Source organism: Stegodyphus dumicola, chromosome 12 (assembly GCF_044657685.1).
Source record: "Stegodyphus dumicola isolate Sdum_Otavi_A_Nest chromosome 12, ASM4465768v1".
NCBI lineage: Eukaryota > Metazoa > Arthropoda > Arachnida > Araneae > Eresidae > Stegodyphus > Stegodyphus dumicola.
Genome location: NC_140779.1, coordinates 73,982,064 through 74,000,498, shown reverse-complemented (window position 1 = coordinate 74,000,498; position 18,435 = coordinate 73,982,064). Strand labels below are relative to the sequence as shown.

Here is an 18,435-nt window from a genome sequence, read left to right as displayed (position 1 = left end):
ATTTGCAAATATAACGCTGATTTTGTTTCACTTCTAAATTAATATTTGTTCGGCGTGCCATTTTAACTTGAATCATTTTTTCAACTCCGGCAATATAAATTACTAGTGAACTACTGCCAAGTCGAAATTTATAAGTTCTATATGCACCTGAAAAGAAAATGCATAAAAACATTTCAATATGAATGAAATCAGTTCATTCTTTCCAAGCAAAAAACAATTCGTAAATATTTTTTTGTTGCCAAAACAAAAACTATTCGCACTTCACGTTAATACGTATACGTATGGCGTCATTACTTAAATTTAATGAGAACTTTTTCTCAATATCAATAAAAGGATTAATGTGCCAATTACATACCGGGTCAATTATCCTAACCAGAAACAAAAAAGTTGCCAATAGCAGCTATTTATTTAAAATGCTGACATTAACAAAAAATTTTCGACAAACAATGACGTCACATACAATCTCGTGCTTTCTTCAACGTCAGAGTATGTCTGCATATAACAATAATATATTTAATGTTGTACAATGCTATTTTTATTTCATTTTTTGTAAAACTTACAATTTTTTTTTTTTTATTAACAAATTCTACGGTTTGAAAGCGAGCAGTGGCAACACTTTTCGAAGTAAATCAGATTTTTGTCTCCAGTGTGTGAGACTTTTGTTACTCGTAAAAATGGGTGCTAAAACGAGCGTTTTCAGAGTTTTTAATTAATATCTCAGATGATTAAAATCGTACTAAGATGAGAATTGTCGAAATGGTTTCCTACGAAATTTTGGAATTCAGGGGTAGTTCTCTCGAAACTCAACTCCCCGCCGTTTCTGAGGAGATGATGTCACAAACAAGCAAGCAAACAAACAGACAGCCCACGCACAGATTGTAATACTTGCAGTACAGACTAGCGAGCAAGGCCGCCAGTTGAGTGGGTTGCGGACAAAGAAAAACTTAATTTGTTCTATATTACCTGAAAAAAGAATGTGTGACATTTCAATATGACTGAAATCAGTTCAGTTCTTCCAAGCAAAAACCATTTCGTAAATAATTTTTCTTAAATAAATTGTTGAGCAGCTGGTAATACAACAAAGAGATCTAAAGATCGTATTTCAAAACCTGGCTTTGATTAAGATGTTTCTAACTCTTCTTCTTATAAATATTTTAATTTAAACAAATTTATTCTCTTAGGAGATTAAATTTCTTTTTGCAGATTAGGAGATGATACAATTGACGACTCGAATGAGAGATTTTGAGTATTTAGGTCTGTACTACTCCCAACTTAATTACTTAATTTTTGTTTCGCATTTTTTCAGGTGCTGTTATATATAACGTTTTATTCACACATTTCTGATGTCAGAACGTGTAGAACATTAAAAAAGCTGTTAGCTATACAGTAAAACCTTACAGCTTGGGGTAATATAATCAATAACTCTCCTTATTCTGTAGGATCTCATTTAAAGACTTCATGGATAATTTCCACCGAGTGGAGATTTGCAACTTGAATCCGGATTCCTTGGATGACGAGCCACTCACAAAGCATTCGAAGAAAAAGTGGGAGATGAGCATGTACGAGGGATCATGGGTCAAGAACTGTACAGCAGGCGGATGCAGGAATTTTATAGGTGAGATGCTTCATTTCTAACGGATATAACGGATCTAATATTTTTTCCGATCTTCTATGCCAGCAGCGCCTGAACTAAAATGAAAATTCGTGAAATCTTTGTCGCTTGGGATTTACGTTAACAATTTCGCTTAACATTTTACATTAACAAATCAAGAAAGAATGAAGATATATATATATATATATATATGAAAGATAAAACATATGAAAACAAACTTCTAAATTTAATTCACTATAACCTCTTATTTTCTATTTCATTTGGGAACTTCATCTATCTGTCCTAAAAATAGCGCTTAAGTCTAAACTGCTTCATTCAAATTAATCATGCGAACTTACCTAACCGTTAATGCAGATGCCTCTTGACCAATCACCGAATTGTCAACCATAACTAAAAACTGATTCCCTTCTTTCTTTCTATGAACTGATGCGTCACTTTCGCTTAAGCTTTCCTCCTAACCAGAAGCTTTGCTGCTACCTTTTTTGTTCAAGGAATATGTGCTGATCTAACAAAAAATGTAGAGCGCATAAGACGCTCGTCCGTATGTGAACCAAATTCCCGACTTGCTTTTCCTCAATAATAAAGTTATCTTGAATCCGGACATGTTAGCCTTGCCAAGTTTCCTCGCTACTGATCTATTACGCCACCGCCAAGCTCAAATCATTCATTTTATATCATTTCGTGTATATATATATATATATCAAAAACAACGCAATAACACAAATAACTATCATATAACTAAAAAAAAAAATTACATCATATGTTTTTAATAAAAATTTTTGTTATTTATAAAGCAGTTAAATTCTAAAAACGTATTTAATACCGCTACAAGATCACGATCAGTATTTAACTGAATGTTATATAAGTTATACTGTATTGTAAGTCACTAATTTGGATTTTCCCTATGGCACGCAACCAAGTAGAATAAGATACCATCTCAGAAAGGAGAGACCGAGTTGACAGACTAGACGATATTTACCATAAATTCAAAATTTGTATGAATATGTATACAAGGTATTAGTTAATTTAACACATGCACTTATTGATGAAATATATGCTTGCTTAATTCTATATTTATATGATATTTTTAATTTATTTGTTTTAATTTCATATTTTTGGTTTTTACAAAACAAACAGTTCTAAATTTCTTTATGTATATACAGGGTGTCCGTAAATGTTGCGACAAACTTCTGAGGAAGCTAGGGCACATCATAAGGACTAAGAATTGCCCAGAAACGTCATTGTACGCCGCCAGGGGCGGCTGTACAGGAGAGTGCTAGTGGAAAGTGAGGATTGCTCATTCGAGCGATGGGCACCATACGAACAGCATAGAAGACTATACGAACGGAGAGCTTGCAGGCACGCACTTATTGTATGAATAGCTGAGGGTAATGGACGAGCCGCTGCACGCATTTATCGAAAACACTTCCGCGACAGACATCAACCATACCACAGCTTGTTTGTACGTCTGCATCAAAATTTGTGCGACTATGGTTCATTAAAAAGTGGCAGGACAAGTGAGGGCAAGCCACCATCAATTCGCTCGGTCGTTAGGAAAGAAAGTGTGTTGGATACGGTGGAGAGTAATTCATACGTGCGTATGACCAGCATACGTGCCATTGTTAATTAAGAATGTCTCGTACCAGTGTCTAATGTGTCATTAACGCACAGTCCTTCCACGCCTTCCGTCTCCAAAGGGACGTCCGTTACTACTTCCCCCCATTACTACCCCCAGTTACCGTCCGTTACTGCTCCCCGACGATCATCTTGAACGCGTACATTTCGCACATTGGTTTCTGCAAGAAAGTACCCGTGATGTTAATTCCTCAGCTTATGTGTTGTTCACGGATGAGGACACATTCAGTAGGGATGGCGTATTCAATCACCACAATCAGCATTTGTGTATCCAAGAAAACCCCCATGGTATGCGGCACCACGCGACACAACAACGCTTCAAAGTTAATGTATGTGTGGGGAGAGAGTTTGATTGGCGACTGCTTATTCGGGCCTTACCTTTTACCATCCAGGTTGAATGCCGCGAATTATCTGATCTTTCTGGAGCAGGTTCTTCCTGGCTTGCTTGACGATGTTCAGCAAATGTGAGGCACAACATGTGGTTTCAACATGATGGAGCGACTGCCCATTTTGGACCGGATGTTCGTAGTCATTTGAATAGATCATTTCCGAATCGACGGATTGGGCGTGGTGAACCGGTTCCCTGGCCCCCACACTCACCGGATTTATCGAGCCTAGATTTATTTTTATGGGGAGCCATCAAAAGTGTTGTATATCACGATCCTGTTGTGTCTAAAATGGATCTCGTGGCAAGACTCGCCTGCGCAGCTGCTACAATCAAAGAAACTTCCGGTGTGTTTGAACATGCCTGGCAATCAATTGTCCGTCTGTGTCAGGCATGTTTGGCGTCTGACGGTGCAAATCGAGCATCTGTTGCAATATTCAAGCTGTCGTGCACCATTCAAACTCATGCCCAATAAATATTTCAAATTAATCACGCTCTTGTTTCCTTTCCCATCTTCTAGCTGTGCTACCACTTACCCCTGACATTTCAGGGCGTGGCTTCCTATGCAGTTCTTAATCCTTATATGTGTCCTATCTTCCCTAGAACTTTGGCGCAACATTTACGAGACACCCTGTATATGCTTGCATATGAAATTATATACAAATACTGCTTAAGTTGTGGCAATAATTAGCAACCTGATGCGAGATATATAGTGATGCAATGTTATCCGAAACTCATGGATTCATTCGACATTCGCCCAAGGGGGAAAAAGATGATATTCACTAAAATTCACTACATTTTAGAAAATTTCCTAAAATTCCAGAAAATAATTATGGAAATTCACGTCACGATGAAGTTACTGCCCTAGGGAAGAAATAAAAAATCAAAGGCCTTGTTTTCTTCAGCACGCCCTTGTCATGTACTAGTCAGTATATCAGATCAGTAATATGAAGACTTGACTTGATTCCTGGTGAAATCCAATGAAATCTCCCATGTTCTAAGCTTCAGAAGTCTTTTAATACCTGCACAATATAAAGTTTAAAGGAACATATTTCAACAACATTGCGATTTATTTATCAATTGTATTGAAAATCTTAATTAAATTTAAATTGTATTATACTCGTAGTTCCAACATAAATTGCCATTTTAAAATATACGAATAATCTCTGATACGTATTCAATACTTACAAAAATCCATATACATCAATGTATTTTACATACGCATATCACTTTTATTTAATGCAAATAATTTTCCGCTAATTTATTATGTATTTTATCAAATCATGCGAAACTGTGCTATTAAACAAGCAATGAGCATTTGTCTTGAGTTAAATTGGAAAACCTATTTTAATCTCCGTCGATTCTTTCTCGTATTACATAACTGTCTGCGTCAAAAGGTAAGGAAAACGATTCTCGTGCAGGGTAACATGAATATCTGTCGTTAAATCACGTGTGTTACTCGTGACATCATCAGGTTTGCCTCAGGATTATGAATAGAAACATCTGCCTTAGCTTATTTAGTATGTAGTTGTTAAAAAACAACGTTGATTAACTGCATTCTAATCTTAGTTGTTAACTCATTATCAAATATTCGGATATATTAAAATTTATAACAATGGCGGCTCGTGCCTAAAATTAATGGGGTGCTGTTCCAAAAAAAAATTAACCTTTGTTTTAAAATGGTCTAAAAGGAAACAAACATTTATAAAAAGAAAATTTATTTTGAAACTTCATGAAATCTTACAAGAAAAATATTAAACATTTCTTAATTACTTTAACCAACATTGTTACAATCCAATATTTGTCTATTCATTTAAAAATGAAATCCATTCTTCTTGTTTTAATTTGCGCGAAAAGATCAATAATTTTCTCCTTGATCTCTGGATGACAACTGAGGAAATTTTTCTTTATTGAAAGCCATGCAAACGCATTTAGTCTTTCCGAATTCCTAGCACTTCTTAGAAAAGTTTTCATTCTTTTCAGTGTTGAAAAGCAGCGTTCGGCCTCTGATGTAGTCATGGGAACTCTCAAGAGAATTTTTATCAGTTTCATAATTTCACTAAAAACATCTAGATTATTTTCGATGATAAATTTCAGTAGCTCAATTAATTTGAAGTATTCATAGATATCAGACCTACAAGAGAATACTTTTAGCTTAGTTTCAAGCTTTTTTTTTTTTTTTTTTTTTTTTTTTTTTGGTCAATCATTGGATATGCTTCAGTGATCAGTACTATTTCTGTAGAATGTTCATTCCTAAAACTAGCGAAGCATTTCTTGTTAAACAATTTAGCAGCTGCTAAGTGTTTAGTGGAAGAATATCTGTGCATTATATCAATACATAGTTATAAAGTCACATATTTCCTTAGCTTCTGCCAACAGTGTCTTTCAAAAATTCTCACAGTACTCTGAGTTTCTTAATTCTAAAATAGCAGTTTTGAAATTTGTTATATATTCGTTAACTTTAAACACTAATTTCTCTGGATTGCATTTAGTTGTATATTATTTCAACATGAGGCATCTGATAAAAAAGCTCTAACCAAAACTTGAAATTATCACCATTTAGAAATTTTAAAATTCCTGTTGCTTTTGCAATAGGAACAATTGTTTCATTTGTTGTTGTTGTTTTGCATTTGATGTTGATTGAATTTCAGTAAGGCAATTTTTTAAAGGTGTCAAATTTTCATAAACTCTGTTTATGGTCCGTATGATGAGGTTCCACCTTGTAGTGGAATACCACACGCGTGGAGTAAAAAGAAATCCCGTTTCCAACAACATGCCAGAATTTCGGCACTGCAAGAGCGACAGTGCTATTCTCTCTGCTCGGCTCGCGTGTTTGTGCGCATGCGCAGAACAGCCAAACACCACGTTGCTGGAACTGTGAAGCGCGCAGTTCCTAAGACTTTTGTACCTTTCTCACAAAGTGGGGGATGACTACTGACATTAAACTTAAGGATTATGTATTGCAAAAGTATAAAGAAAGAATTAAAGACTAAAGGCACACTATATTAAATATTAAAAATAATAATAAGAGGAAATAGGCGGTGCTGCAGTTCCACAGTGCTTATTAGGAGCCGCCACTGATTTATAATAAATGACGCAGTGAAAAGATCATTTCGCTTGATTTTTGAACTCAAAGTAGAATTATGAAGAAATAAAATTACAGAAATAGAACGTTTTAAAATTTTGTTGCGAAGAGGATTCATTTGATTATCAGCAGTCACTTGTAGTTTTAGAAATTGTTTTTTCTTCCTGAAAGGAACTATTTACAGAAGAAGCTTCATAGTATTATGTTAATAATATTTTTTTTTTTTATTTCGAGTAACTCTTCTGCTAAGATTAGAATTAATTGAAGAAGGAAATCTCGTAGATTAAACTTTATTTTAATTACTTTCGTTTTTTTATTAATTTAAAGATATTATCTTTAATTATTGGTACTTATGACAATTTTTGTCACTATCAAAACACTTCATAAAAAGAATTCCGGGTAGAATTTCAAATTATTGAATAAATTTAATGGGTGTAGCAGATGCTGACAACTGCATTTTTGTGAAGTAAACTACCGAAATCAGCGATCAGCTGTGCAAAGAAAGTTGGGAGTTGAAATGGGAACTAGTTGAAATGGGAGCGGATAAGTGTTAATGTAAAGACATCTTGGGCGGATGGGGCTATCGGAAACTCGGGCCGTCTAATAGCTTAGACTAGTCAGACTAAGCGCCCCTGAATGAAAGGATGAAATTCTTTAGCTGCAAATGATGTTTTATGCTACTGATATGTCATCTTTCAAAACTTTGTACATAAGTTAATCTCCGCGAATTCTGAGCTAGATATTTCTATGCGTATTTTTTACGAAATTAACCAATTAGTTTTACTTCAAAATTTCTTCTGTGATTGTTCTTCTGTGATTGATTGATTTTGCAACGCAGAGACATTCTGGATGAATCCTCAGTTCCGTATCGTCCTGGAGGATGTCGATGAAGACGACGATGATGACCTATGCACAGTCATCATTGCTCTCATGCAAAAGAACCGTCGCTGCAAGAGGCAGATGGGTCAAGAATGTTTAACGATCGGATTCGCCGTCTATTCGGTAATGCACATTTCTTTTTTTTTAAATCACGTAAGTATTATTTAACAACGGTGTAAACATTTATGTTAATAAAATTTTCATTGAATAACTTCAGGCGAACATACTAACGAATTTTCCACAATTCTGGTGGAAACTAGTAATATTTTTAACTTTCCTTGACTTGTTTGGGGGAGCAAGAATTCCGTCATTAGGGATCGGTTTGGATATTCTTTGAAAAGTTGCGTATTTTCCTCAAAGGTATTATAGGAAGTAATAGCGAATTGAAGCATCATGATAAAAGCTATCTAATTTAAAATTGATTAAGTTCATATTCGGTATAATAGTTTGGATACTTGTACATATAGTTCGATAATTTAGAAAAGAACCTTGTTCTAAAAAGAATTTAGAAAGAACCATGTTTTTAACAGTTCTCGTCTCGTGAGTGGGTGTGAGAGTGGTAGTAAAGAGAGAAAATACATTATATTTTCTTTCAAATTAAGCTTTACATTTTAAACATGAATTAGAGAAACAGAAGTAATTTTCCTTACCTGTAGACATTTATTTGATTTTATTCTCCCAGTGATCAATAGAGTTTTGCAAGTATTTTCTTGCCTGTTAATTAGATTTTAATTCTGAAAAATGAGCAAGAATTTAGCAGATAGTGCACAGGAAACCTGGTATTTTAAAAATCATTATGTAACCGGTAATCTAATATACATGTTAGGAAAATTATTATTCACATTTGAACACAAGAACGTTAATTATTAAATGTCTGCTACACTAATGCCATAACTGAAGAAAATTTTATTTTTTTATCATGAGCAAAAACGGAGCCTTAGCCTTAAATATTTAAGGGGTCAGCCCGTTCATTTTTAGCCAGGGAGCCTATCCATAATGAATAGTTTGCATAGATCCTTTATAATGATGCGAAAACTGTTTGATTACTTTTATTTTTTGTGTGTCTCCATTTTATATTTCCTAGAAATTTACTCTTGGTAGAAATGGTTGAGCGGTTCTGAAATGTGTCTTTCTTGCTAATTAAGATATTAGACGTTTTAATTAATTGCACTTTTTATTTGAATTGTGTCAGCATTTTAATGATTTATTGATAAAAGCGAGGAAAAAATTAAAATGTACAAAAATTTAAACAAAAAATTTTATAATAGGATTATTCAGTTTTTTGAGATGCTTATTTTCTAGCTCAACTTTAACTGGCATGAACTTTGTCTTCAAATTATAAAAGGCATTTATATATGAAGTGAACGTTTCGATTTTAAATTGCCTGATAATACTCAAGAAAATTGGGATACCTGGCGACCATGTTTTCGAACACGGGAATATCAATCTGCGCAGTTATCGATTCCAAATTCTCTAATTGTTTTATGATAGAGACCCAAATACTATTTTTTGAATTCCAAGTGATCAATGATCATGGAATTATACACAGTTTTAATATACTTATCCAATGAGTGATTTTTACGAAAGATAATATGCAACTGTTTCTTGTTCAAATTTTTTCTTGTCTTATAAAATTCTAATAGGATTTTTATGTATCCCGGTTTTATTACCTAAATGATATCACTACATCATTTCGCAATCAAGGCTGTGCACGAAAGTTTTAGAAGCTTGTTTTCTAAATTCTGTGTTCCAAATGTTTGACCAGTTTTAAGCAAGGCCAGCATTTTCTAGGGTTAAATAAAGGCTTTGAAGTTGTGCAAAAAATACCAGTTTGAAAATTCTTTGGACATTGTCATTCATGTAGACGAGTCCACTTCCTGAATTGAGAGCATAAACTAAAAGTTATGAGAATAAATCAGAAGTTTCTAATCATCTTTTAGGAGTAAAACACTCTTATTTGAATCAAAGCTGCTTTCAGTAACTTTTAAATTCAACAAAGCATTTTAATTTGGACCTTGTGGAAGAAGAACATTTTAATTTGCTGAAAGGAAATTAAGACTAACACACTTACCTCTAGCTAATACTAAAGCCATTATGTTTAGGCTATTTGTAATAAAAATCACTTCATTAATAAGATATAAAATTTTTAATTAATGATTCATTAAAAGTCTAGGTTTTTGTTGCTTTTCTTTGTTTTTGTAAAAGAAAAAACATAGCAAGGAGCTACAGGACGATTTTAAAACTGCCTAAAATCCGGAGCTCTAAATCCGGAGCTTGTGGACAGCTAGTAAAGGAATCCTAAATCCGGAGATAGCTAGTAAAGGAACGATGTTTTTCGAAATTGCAGTCTGCGAAAATTAAATACACGAGGACCATGTCTTCTCATGTAAAATGACTGAATTTCTGTCTTTCCAGAATAACTCAAGTTGACACTATGGTTAAGAACATTCCTCTAACGAGTATTATATGTACAAGTTTATATTTTAAATGTTAGGTTCAATGTTTATAACTTGTAAATTCTTGTAACGTTTTCTGCATAGCCATGTAAAGTTCGGGCTTCATTTTTATCAGCCTTCATTTTTATCAGAAGATTTTTATCAGCCTCAAAATTATCCTATGATTCTACATTGTCCTCTTTTTCCTTTGTAACAGCAAAGTGGGCCTCGAAACAAACGCTGCCCATAGCATTCTTCAGTGTTTTGGCCGCTAGAAAATTTCCAAATCAGTCCTCCTTACAATGCTGATAAAGTTTATACCATAACAGATAGACATCACAAAGTACTGTGTAATAAATTTAAAAAAATGATAATCTTTCTAACAAGTCACAAAGATTTGCATAAAAACTTCAAATAAATGTGTGCTGCTTACACCCTAAGATGGAAAATAAAAAAACAGTCATTAACACAAATGATTCTCTATCTCTCTCCACAGCTTAAAAATCCTGAAAAGTTGCCTAAGCCTCTGCCGAAACAGTTTTTCCAATACAATGCATCCGTTGCGAGGTCGAACACATTCATCAATTTACGAGAAGTCAGTTGCCGATTCAAGCTTCCACCGGGGACCTACTGCATCATTCCCTCCACATTCGATTCTGGAGAAGAAGGAGATTTCATTCTCAGGGTCTTCGCGGAAAAAAAGAACGTCATGACGTAAGTACTTCTGTAGCTTAAAAACTTTTTTTCCCTCTCCTGCCCCGAAGTTTCATTTTTATCTCTTTGAGAAGAGATATATAAACTAAGTGGCCATCCTGCGCATTGCGTAAAATTCCAAGGTCTCGTGTCATTTTTGCCTCAGACACATTCATCCCCGGAGCCATTTGAATCAGAACTCTTTCAATTTACACTTCCTTTCATATGAAGCAGTATGGCTTGGAAAGGCGGCTATCGCAAGCATTTTGTTGCACAGTAAGGTTATGTTTTTTGTTCTTTGTTTTATGTATAATTTCAATTTCAAACTGTTTGCCTTTGTGTTTTTCTTTCCTTTCCCTAGACCTTGGAGAGAAATCTTTAAATCTATTTCTTTTCTCCGCCTGCTTTTGTTTTTGCTTTCTTCCGCTGGTCAAAGAAAACCTGTTTGTGAATTTGTGTTCCTTTCTTTCATCTGCATGATTACGATTGACGTCGATTACGCGTAGAAGAGTTTTTTGTGCCTCCTCGCTTTCTTGATTTTTTTTTTTTTTTTTTCTGTTGAGTAAATTAGCATGTGGGCATTTCTAAGAGTTCTTATGACTTGTAAAGTGGAGTCTTACAAATTTATCTGTTTCTGTATTTATTTATTTCTTCGGGGATGAATGGAATGAGATTTTAATATGAGAGAATCTCGCTTCTTTTCGTTATTCTGTATTTAATATAAAAGGTGACTAACAGTAACCGCTACGTAAGAAGTGTCACAAAAATAGTACACCAGTTACAATTGTCGTAACAGATTAGAAAATATTATAATTTTTAATCTAGCTGTTGGTCAGTATTATACTGTTATATTATGCGCCACTCATTAAGAAATATATTTGCCATTGATGAAAAAGATGAGTGTAAAATTGATGCATGAATGCAAAACGCCTTTTCTTTTTAAATAAAATTCTAAACATGGTCTAATTTTGCATGTTTTAAAACAAACTTCCAATATTCTGGAAGTTCTAAAAGTGAACAGCTTTCACATCTGCCATTATTTTCACATAGAGCGTTTTAGTATCATTTATTACTAAAGCTAACTATCAGTATCTCTGGAATTTTCTGCAATATTCATTCTGATTAATAAGCACAGCTGACTGCATGACTTAGTTTCTTTCAATATGCTGGCATAATTCTATATTGCTTTTCATGAACTAACTTGGTTCTCGCTTTATTTGTTTGCATTTCTATTATTTAAAGATTAAACCATTAAACGATAGTTTATGCTCGTGACGTTTTATAAGTTTATGAGCTTTATTTCTTATTAAAGCGAACAACAAATTTTAATTTATTTCCTGTATATCTGAAACATTTACCTATGCAATATGTGATGCTTATGAGGAAAATGGTAATGCCCGAAAGATTAATAAGAATTCTCAAGTTATAGTAAAACATTAAGCCTACAAAACTTAAGTGTTAATGGTGTAATGTCATCAGTGATGGCAAAAGGATAAAATTATAAACTTTAATAATGAATGTGAGAGAAAACTTCTGTCTCTGTCAGCCGATTTCAAATATTTGCGTTTCTACGAAAGAAAAAAATTTGAAGAACAAATCTTCAGAGCATGATATGAGTAAGAATAAAAGAAGCCATTTTTTGTTTAATAGGGTGACATAATTTTGAATGATGAAGTAAGCAAATAGAAAAAGGCTTGCTGTAAATAGTAGTACTAGTAAAATGAAATTTATCGCAGATATTGAGTGCCTAGGAAAGGAAAAATAGTTATCTATTTCAGTCTTCTGTTTCAAAATAAAACTGTATCCTCGATCAATCGAATTCATAAAAGATACGATTAAATCTTCTTCATTACCGTCAAAAAGCGCAGAAGATTTCTTATTACAAAAAAAAAAAAAAAAAAAAAAAAAAAAAAACCTAGACTCGGAAAGACAGTTTTTCAAATCATACTACTTCAGAATGAACCTTTCCCGCATTTTCTTCCGAATTTCAACAGTCCATCCTAGTGAGAATGGAAGGAACCTCACAATAAGCAAAGTGGATAAGACAAGGAACCCAAGTTCTATCGGACAGACTGTCTGTATGCGAATTTTGGGGTTTTCCCCCATGTGTAACTTAAATACAAACCAGTTTTCCTTAGGAAAACCTCCACGAAAGTATCTGTTCTTACATGTAGTCTCTTGCATGTGTTTGTCTTAGTCGCTTAACCAACCAGTCATTTCGAAAAAATTAAAAATTCTAAATTGAAATGTGAAGGAATTTTATAAATAAGAAACAATTTTATAACACATTACTAAATAAAATTAAACCTGATTTTTATTTAGCAATTGCAAATATAACCAAGTGGAAAAATAAGTGATAAAATTTCTAAATGTGCAGAAGTGCTTTCCTTATATCCTTTAGTTAGCAGTTTGCCAAAACCACATTTTAAATGGAAATTGGAAGATGAAAAATTCAATAACTCGTAGTTCTTTATTCACTGTCCAATCCGTCGTTCGTGAAAGATGCTAACCACACCCTCCCTGTGCAGCTGCGATGCCGCTGCGTTGCGCCAACTGAGCAGCTGCATTCATATGGGAGGGAGAGATTCTGTCCATTTCATCTTCTTATCAGGGAGAAACAAATCAACGGGGTTGTAGCATAGTACACTGCTGTTGCTCACATTCATCGATTCTTCAATTACTGCCGTAATGTAAGCTTTGACTTTCCACAGTTTGTTTTATTTGTGTTAGCAGGTTTATTGTATGGCATCCCGTTATTATGATTTGAAGATATCGATCTTGAATTCGCATTTCTTACATACTCCTTGCGCAAAATCATATGTGCTTATTTATTCCGTCTGTATGCTTGATCACATAAGCTTCTCTAGAAAATTTACTTTGAAAGTACAGTATTAGGTTCTGTCGAAAATTTACTTTGAAAGTACAGTGTGTAAGGATCTTAAGTTTTATTAACGTTTATTTCATTTTTAAAACTGGTTTGTCCTCTCTTATTTTCCACTTCCGGCCAGAATAAACGCGTGAATATGTTTACGCAAACTGTACTTGCTAACGCTTAAGTATTTAAGTTGTGGCATTTTGCCAAGAGCAAAGTTAGACGGGGAGAGAGTAAACCTTCTTGCCACTTTACTTCACGCGAGCTTGCAATCAGTTGCTGTCCGCCTTTAAGGCCAGAGGTTTTAGTTCTCTTGAAAGCTAAAGACGTAGCGTAGTTTTCCGCAGTTTGCGTACTACATACTTAATAATTTAAAAGGCCAGTCTTAGTGTTTGTCATTTGTGTAAAGTATTCAAAGTTAACTCTTATTTTAAATTTAGCTCGCTAGTAGTTCTTATATTTTTGCGTTCAGACCACAAGTGGTTGGTCTTTGTATCCCAAAGTGCAGGAGCGCTTGTAATATCGTGGAAAGTAAAGGGTAATTAAACCCTTCTCATCTTGTCGTCTCTTCTACACTCCATAGGATATAGTTTGTTGTCAAACTTACTGTCTAGTCAGGATACGTCATGTTCGCCAAGCAGATAAGGGGTAATACAAGTCCTGATACGTGTTGCATTTCTAACAGCCGAAAGTACTTTGCACCAAAGCATTAGTTTTTGAAAGTTAATATATATATATATATTAGATGTTATCATAAGTTTCTTGTCTAAAATTCAATTTATTATTTTATTGTATTTTACTAATTTATGATAATTTTATTTGGGGTAATATGCAATATTTGTAAACACATCAGAATAGAGTGGTTAAAATGAAATGTTTTCAGACCTATGGATCATTTGTCTTTAGTCTAGAAAATAAATGTATGTATAGCAATGAATGTAGAAAATGAACGTATGGTATATATGTCAAGTCGCATCCGATTTTAAAATTTTCCTTACAGAATAATAAAGGAGCATTTTAAAACTATGAAGATAAATATCAGTTTTTCAGAAATTTTTAGTTTTCCAGAAAATGTTTTATTCTCTTCGAAACATAGAATGAAGTGAAAATTTTCAGCGATGCTTATTAACTGTACTCATAAATTTGTGCGACATTAGAAAATTTATATAGAAAATTAGGCAATAAATCAACATTATACTGGCGTTGGTGTGTTATGGAAGAATTCTAGTTTTCGAAGGAGATAAGCTCAGTCTTCCTCATCTTAGAGAAACAAAATTTTATTCTTTGTATGTTATTGAAATTTAATAAAATTTTGTGAGTACTGGTCTTCGAACTATTGATTGACATACAGATGTTTTATAAATTGCTTCTAATAACGACGTTTTTGCCATTGTTTGAATTTTATGGTTATAGAGACTTATTTCTCAGTCTTTTGTCAGTCTCTTAATAGTTTCTTCTTTTTTGTAATTTTAAGCACGGCTGACTTTAATATGCATCCTTTATTTGAATAACAGTTCATTTTTTTATGTTTAATTTATTGCCTTTATGTTGTCTTGTTGCGCCCCTCCGGTATAATGGTTAGTGACCCTGACTATTATAGTAATGGGCCCGGGTTCGAATCCTGGAGAAAGCATGGTTGCAACTGTCTGTCCCTTTATCGGAGGCAACTATGGCTACCTATTCTTTGTTTTTATAATGAAATGGCCACCACTTTCGGCCCTTGTAGTTGCGCAAGGCTTACAAGTAAAGCGCCCGGCCATTAAAAAAAAAAGTTAACCTTGTTTTGGCATGAAACCAATTCTAAATGAATGGTCTTCAAATTTGTTAACTCAGGAATCCATAAAACTATTTTATCACCTTAGAGGATCCATGAACTATAATATTTTTATTGTTTTTATTGTTATAGAACCCTTATTTTCTCAAATTAAGTAAAAAGTTGAAGAATTTACATGAATATTGGGAAGTGTTATGTAGAAAATTAAAATTACTATTTATTATAATTTTATTTAAAAAAACTTATGTACTTTTTGTTTCACACTACATTAAAGAGAACAATTTTAAAAAAATGTTGTTTACAGTCTTACTTTGAATTTAAGAAGCACTAGGATTTGAAAATTTGTAAATTGGGTAAATAATAAAAATAAAATGATTTTATAAAAGGTACTGAAAAATAAGAAGCATTTTCATTTACTTAAATAGGAACTAATATGAACACAATTATTGAGAATCATCCATTTTTGTGTGTTATCACTTTTGAGGTCTTCGCTTTTATAGGGCGTGAACTCTCATATTTGTTGCATCATTGTCATTTAAATCATTAGTAACGGAACATTTAAAAATGTTGTTTTAATAATTCGATTGGTCTTATTGTTGGGGAGTAGGAAATCAACTAAAATGAGATGTCAATATATTCTCTTTGAATTTCAGCCTCACTCACGTTTACGTCTTAAAAATTTAAATAAAAATTGCACCTTAAATTCGAAGTAATATGGTAGTTTTTAATTTTGTGACCCACATAATATTAAAAATTATTTTGAGTACTGATTTTAAGTTATGGCATCCTTAAAGGAACAATATGGAAATCTAGAATTCTGCGGATCACAGTTCCAAGCAAACGATAAATGCAAGGATCATTTCTTTAAAACTAGATGACAAACAAAAATTGAATTTTTCTAAAATTTTTAACGTATTTCTATTTCATCTGTTAATTTTTAACCAGTTCCTCTGCCAACTATTTTACAGAAAGCATGTGTATGGAATCTTCCTGAAACGTCTGCATGCATTTCTCGTCTTTTTCCAGCCTGAATTGTTTTTATTAGTTAATCAGATATTACCATTTAATACGTTGTCTTACAGGACAGCTTAGGTGAGGAGCCGTCTCGTCGGGTAGAGCTGCCACTTAATAGTTAAGGTGTTTTAATAGCGTTTCATAAGGATTCATTGAAAGTAATGGTAAACATTTCTTTAAAAAAACAAACTAATATCATAGTTTAATTGATTTAAAGACAAATCTTTGGATTAGTATTGGAAGATCTGCGTATGTTCCAAAAGTGTTGTAGTCGAAAAATATTTTGCTTAATTGTGTTCATTATTTTTACAAAGTTTACATTGAGTTAATATGATCAAACACGAAGGTGTCGGCGGGGGGGGGCATTTTTCTCAATTAAGAAAATGTAACTCACTCTTACAAAAATATATCACGATTTTAAGATTGATTTTAAAACAGCCAATTTCTTACTGAATTCCAAACAGCGTTTTTACTTCAATTCATCTCACTTAACTTATTTAACATAAACTCATCTTACTAAAAAGCTTTTTTGTCATAATTCTTACTTGGCAAAAAGAAGAAACACCTTGGCATTTATTAATTATTGTTAATTGATCGGAGGTTGGTTTGTTCCTCTTGAAAGGTCAACTAATTTCCGGTCAATGACGATAATTACTTGCTTTATTGATTACCTTTTCTCTTTTAATTATGCCTTTTTAAATTTTCTATTTTAAATTTATTCAAGATTCATTTTTGATGTTTACATTTTAAATATTTTCAAGATTTAGTTTGTCAATATGCTAATGATCAGTTACTTCATTTCAATACAATTCTGTCTTTGTAAAAGGAGATAATATTTTAAATAATCTATTAGAAAATAAATTATTTTATTACTTTGTATTTTTTGCGCAAATTTTAGGCAATTTATTGCGATTAAATTGTCTGCTTAAATCTTTGTTTTATATATATATATATATATTCAAACGTCAAAATCACATGAAAGGAAGAAGAGGTCGGGATATGCAAATGATTAGTATTTTAAGCATTTAGACGACGCAGGAGGGAGAAATGAAGCACTGCATAAAAGAAAAGTTATATAGTGGGTTTCTCAATCGGAAAGTGCTTTTAAGATCGGAGTTTGCTCAGAATACCGTGTTATGCCTCGAATAAGAAATGTTCATCAGCAAGTGTGAGAGTTCGATAGAGGCAGGATCGTTGCTTATCAAGAGTGTGGTGTATGGTTCCATGATATCGCCGATCGACGATCCCGGTTCCTCCGTATGAAGTATTCTGATGTCCGTATGCGTGTCTGGAGGCTCCAAGCAGACCGCGCGTCGCCTGCTTGCATTCGATATTGGTATAAGGGCCCTGCACCTGGTGTGATGGTTTGGGCAGCCATTGGGTAAACGACGCGCACATCTCTAGCTCAGATCGACGGTAATTTGAACGCAGAATCGGTACATTTCTGACATTTTACGTCCAGTGGTTGTATCCTATTTCGAGACCTGCCAAACGCCATCTTTCAACAAGATAATGCAAGACCACATGTCGCACGTCTTGTTCTAAGCTTCCTCGATGCACAGGGTATTCGATTTCTGCCCTAGCCTGCACGGTCTCTATATCTGTCACCCATTAAAAACATCTGGTCATGGATTGCTGAGAGAGTAGCCCGTCACCCCTCTTCAGCTAACACTGTCAATAAAGTGTTGTATCGACTTGAAGCAGCATGGAATGAGTTGGCCCGTTTCTCTCATGAAAGCCCAGATCGACTGCATGCCTAACCGGGTAAGGGCCTTTTTAGCTGCCAGGACTGGCAGATGTTTCTATTAATTTCGCAGCCCTGTAAACCCCAATACAGCTTACAAATTGGATGATTTTATTTTCATGCCATATTGTATACGCACAATAAATATCTTTTTTGTATTTGCTTTTCTTAATTTTGTTGCAATTTTAATGACCAGCAGTGTATCTACATACTTGTGTATATATATATATAGTACTTACACCGAGGAACCAAAATATTAGAGACGTCCATTGTTTTAACATCGACCAGTCTGTCATTGACGTAATAA

At 33.7% G+C, this 18,435-nt stretch overlaps 1 protein-coding gene across 9 annotated transcripts in view; it reads left to right on the top strand.

Annotated features, from left to right (window-relative positions):
- Positions 1-18,435, top strand: part of LOC118183057 (calpain-B-like) — a 207,537-nt gene that overhangs the window by 144,916 nt on the left and 44,186 nt on the right. For all 9 annotated transcript variants that reach the window (XM_085806582.1, XM_085806581.1, XM_085806579.1 and 6 more), the window contains 3 exons: positions 1,440-1,615; positions 7,556-7,719; positions 10,528-10,745. In XM_085806582.1, coding sequence (XP_085662708.1) covers positions 1,440-1,615; positions 7,556-7,719; positions 10,528-10,745 — 558 coding nt within the window. The remainder of the gene's footprint in view (positions 1-1,439; positions 1,616-7,555; positions 7,720-10,527; positions 10,746-18,435) is intronic.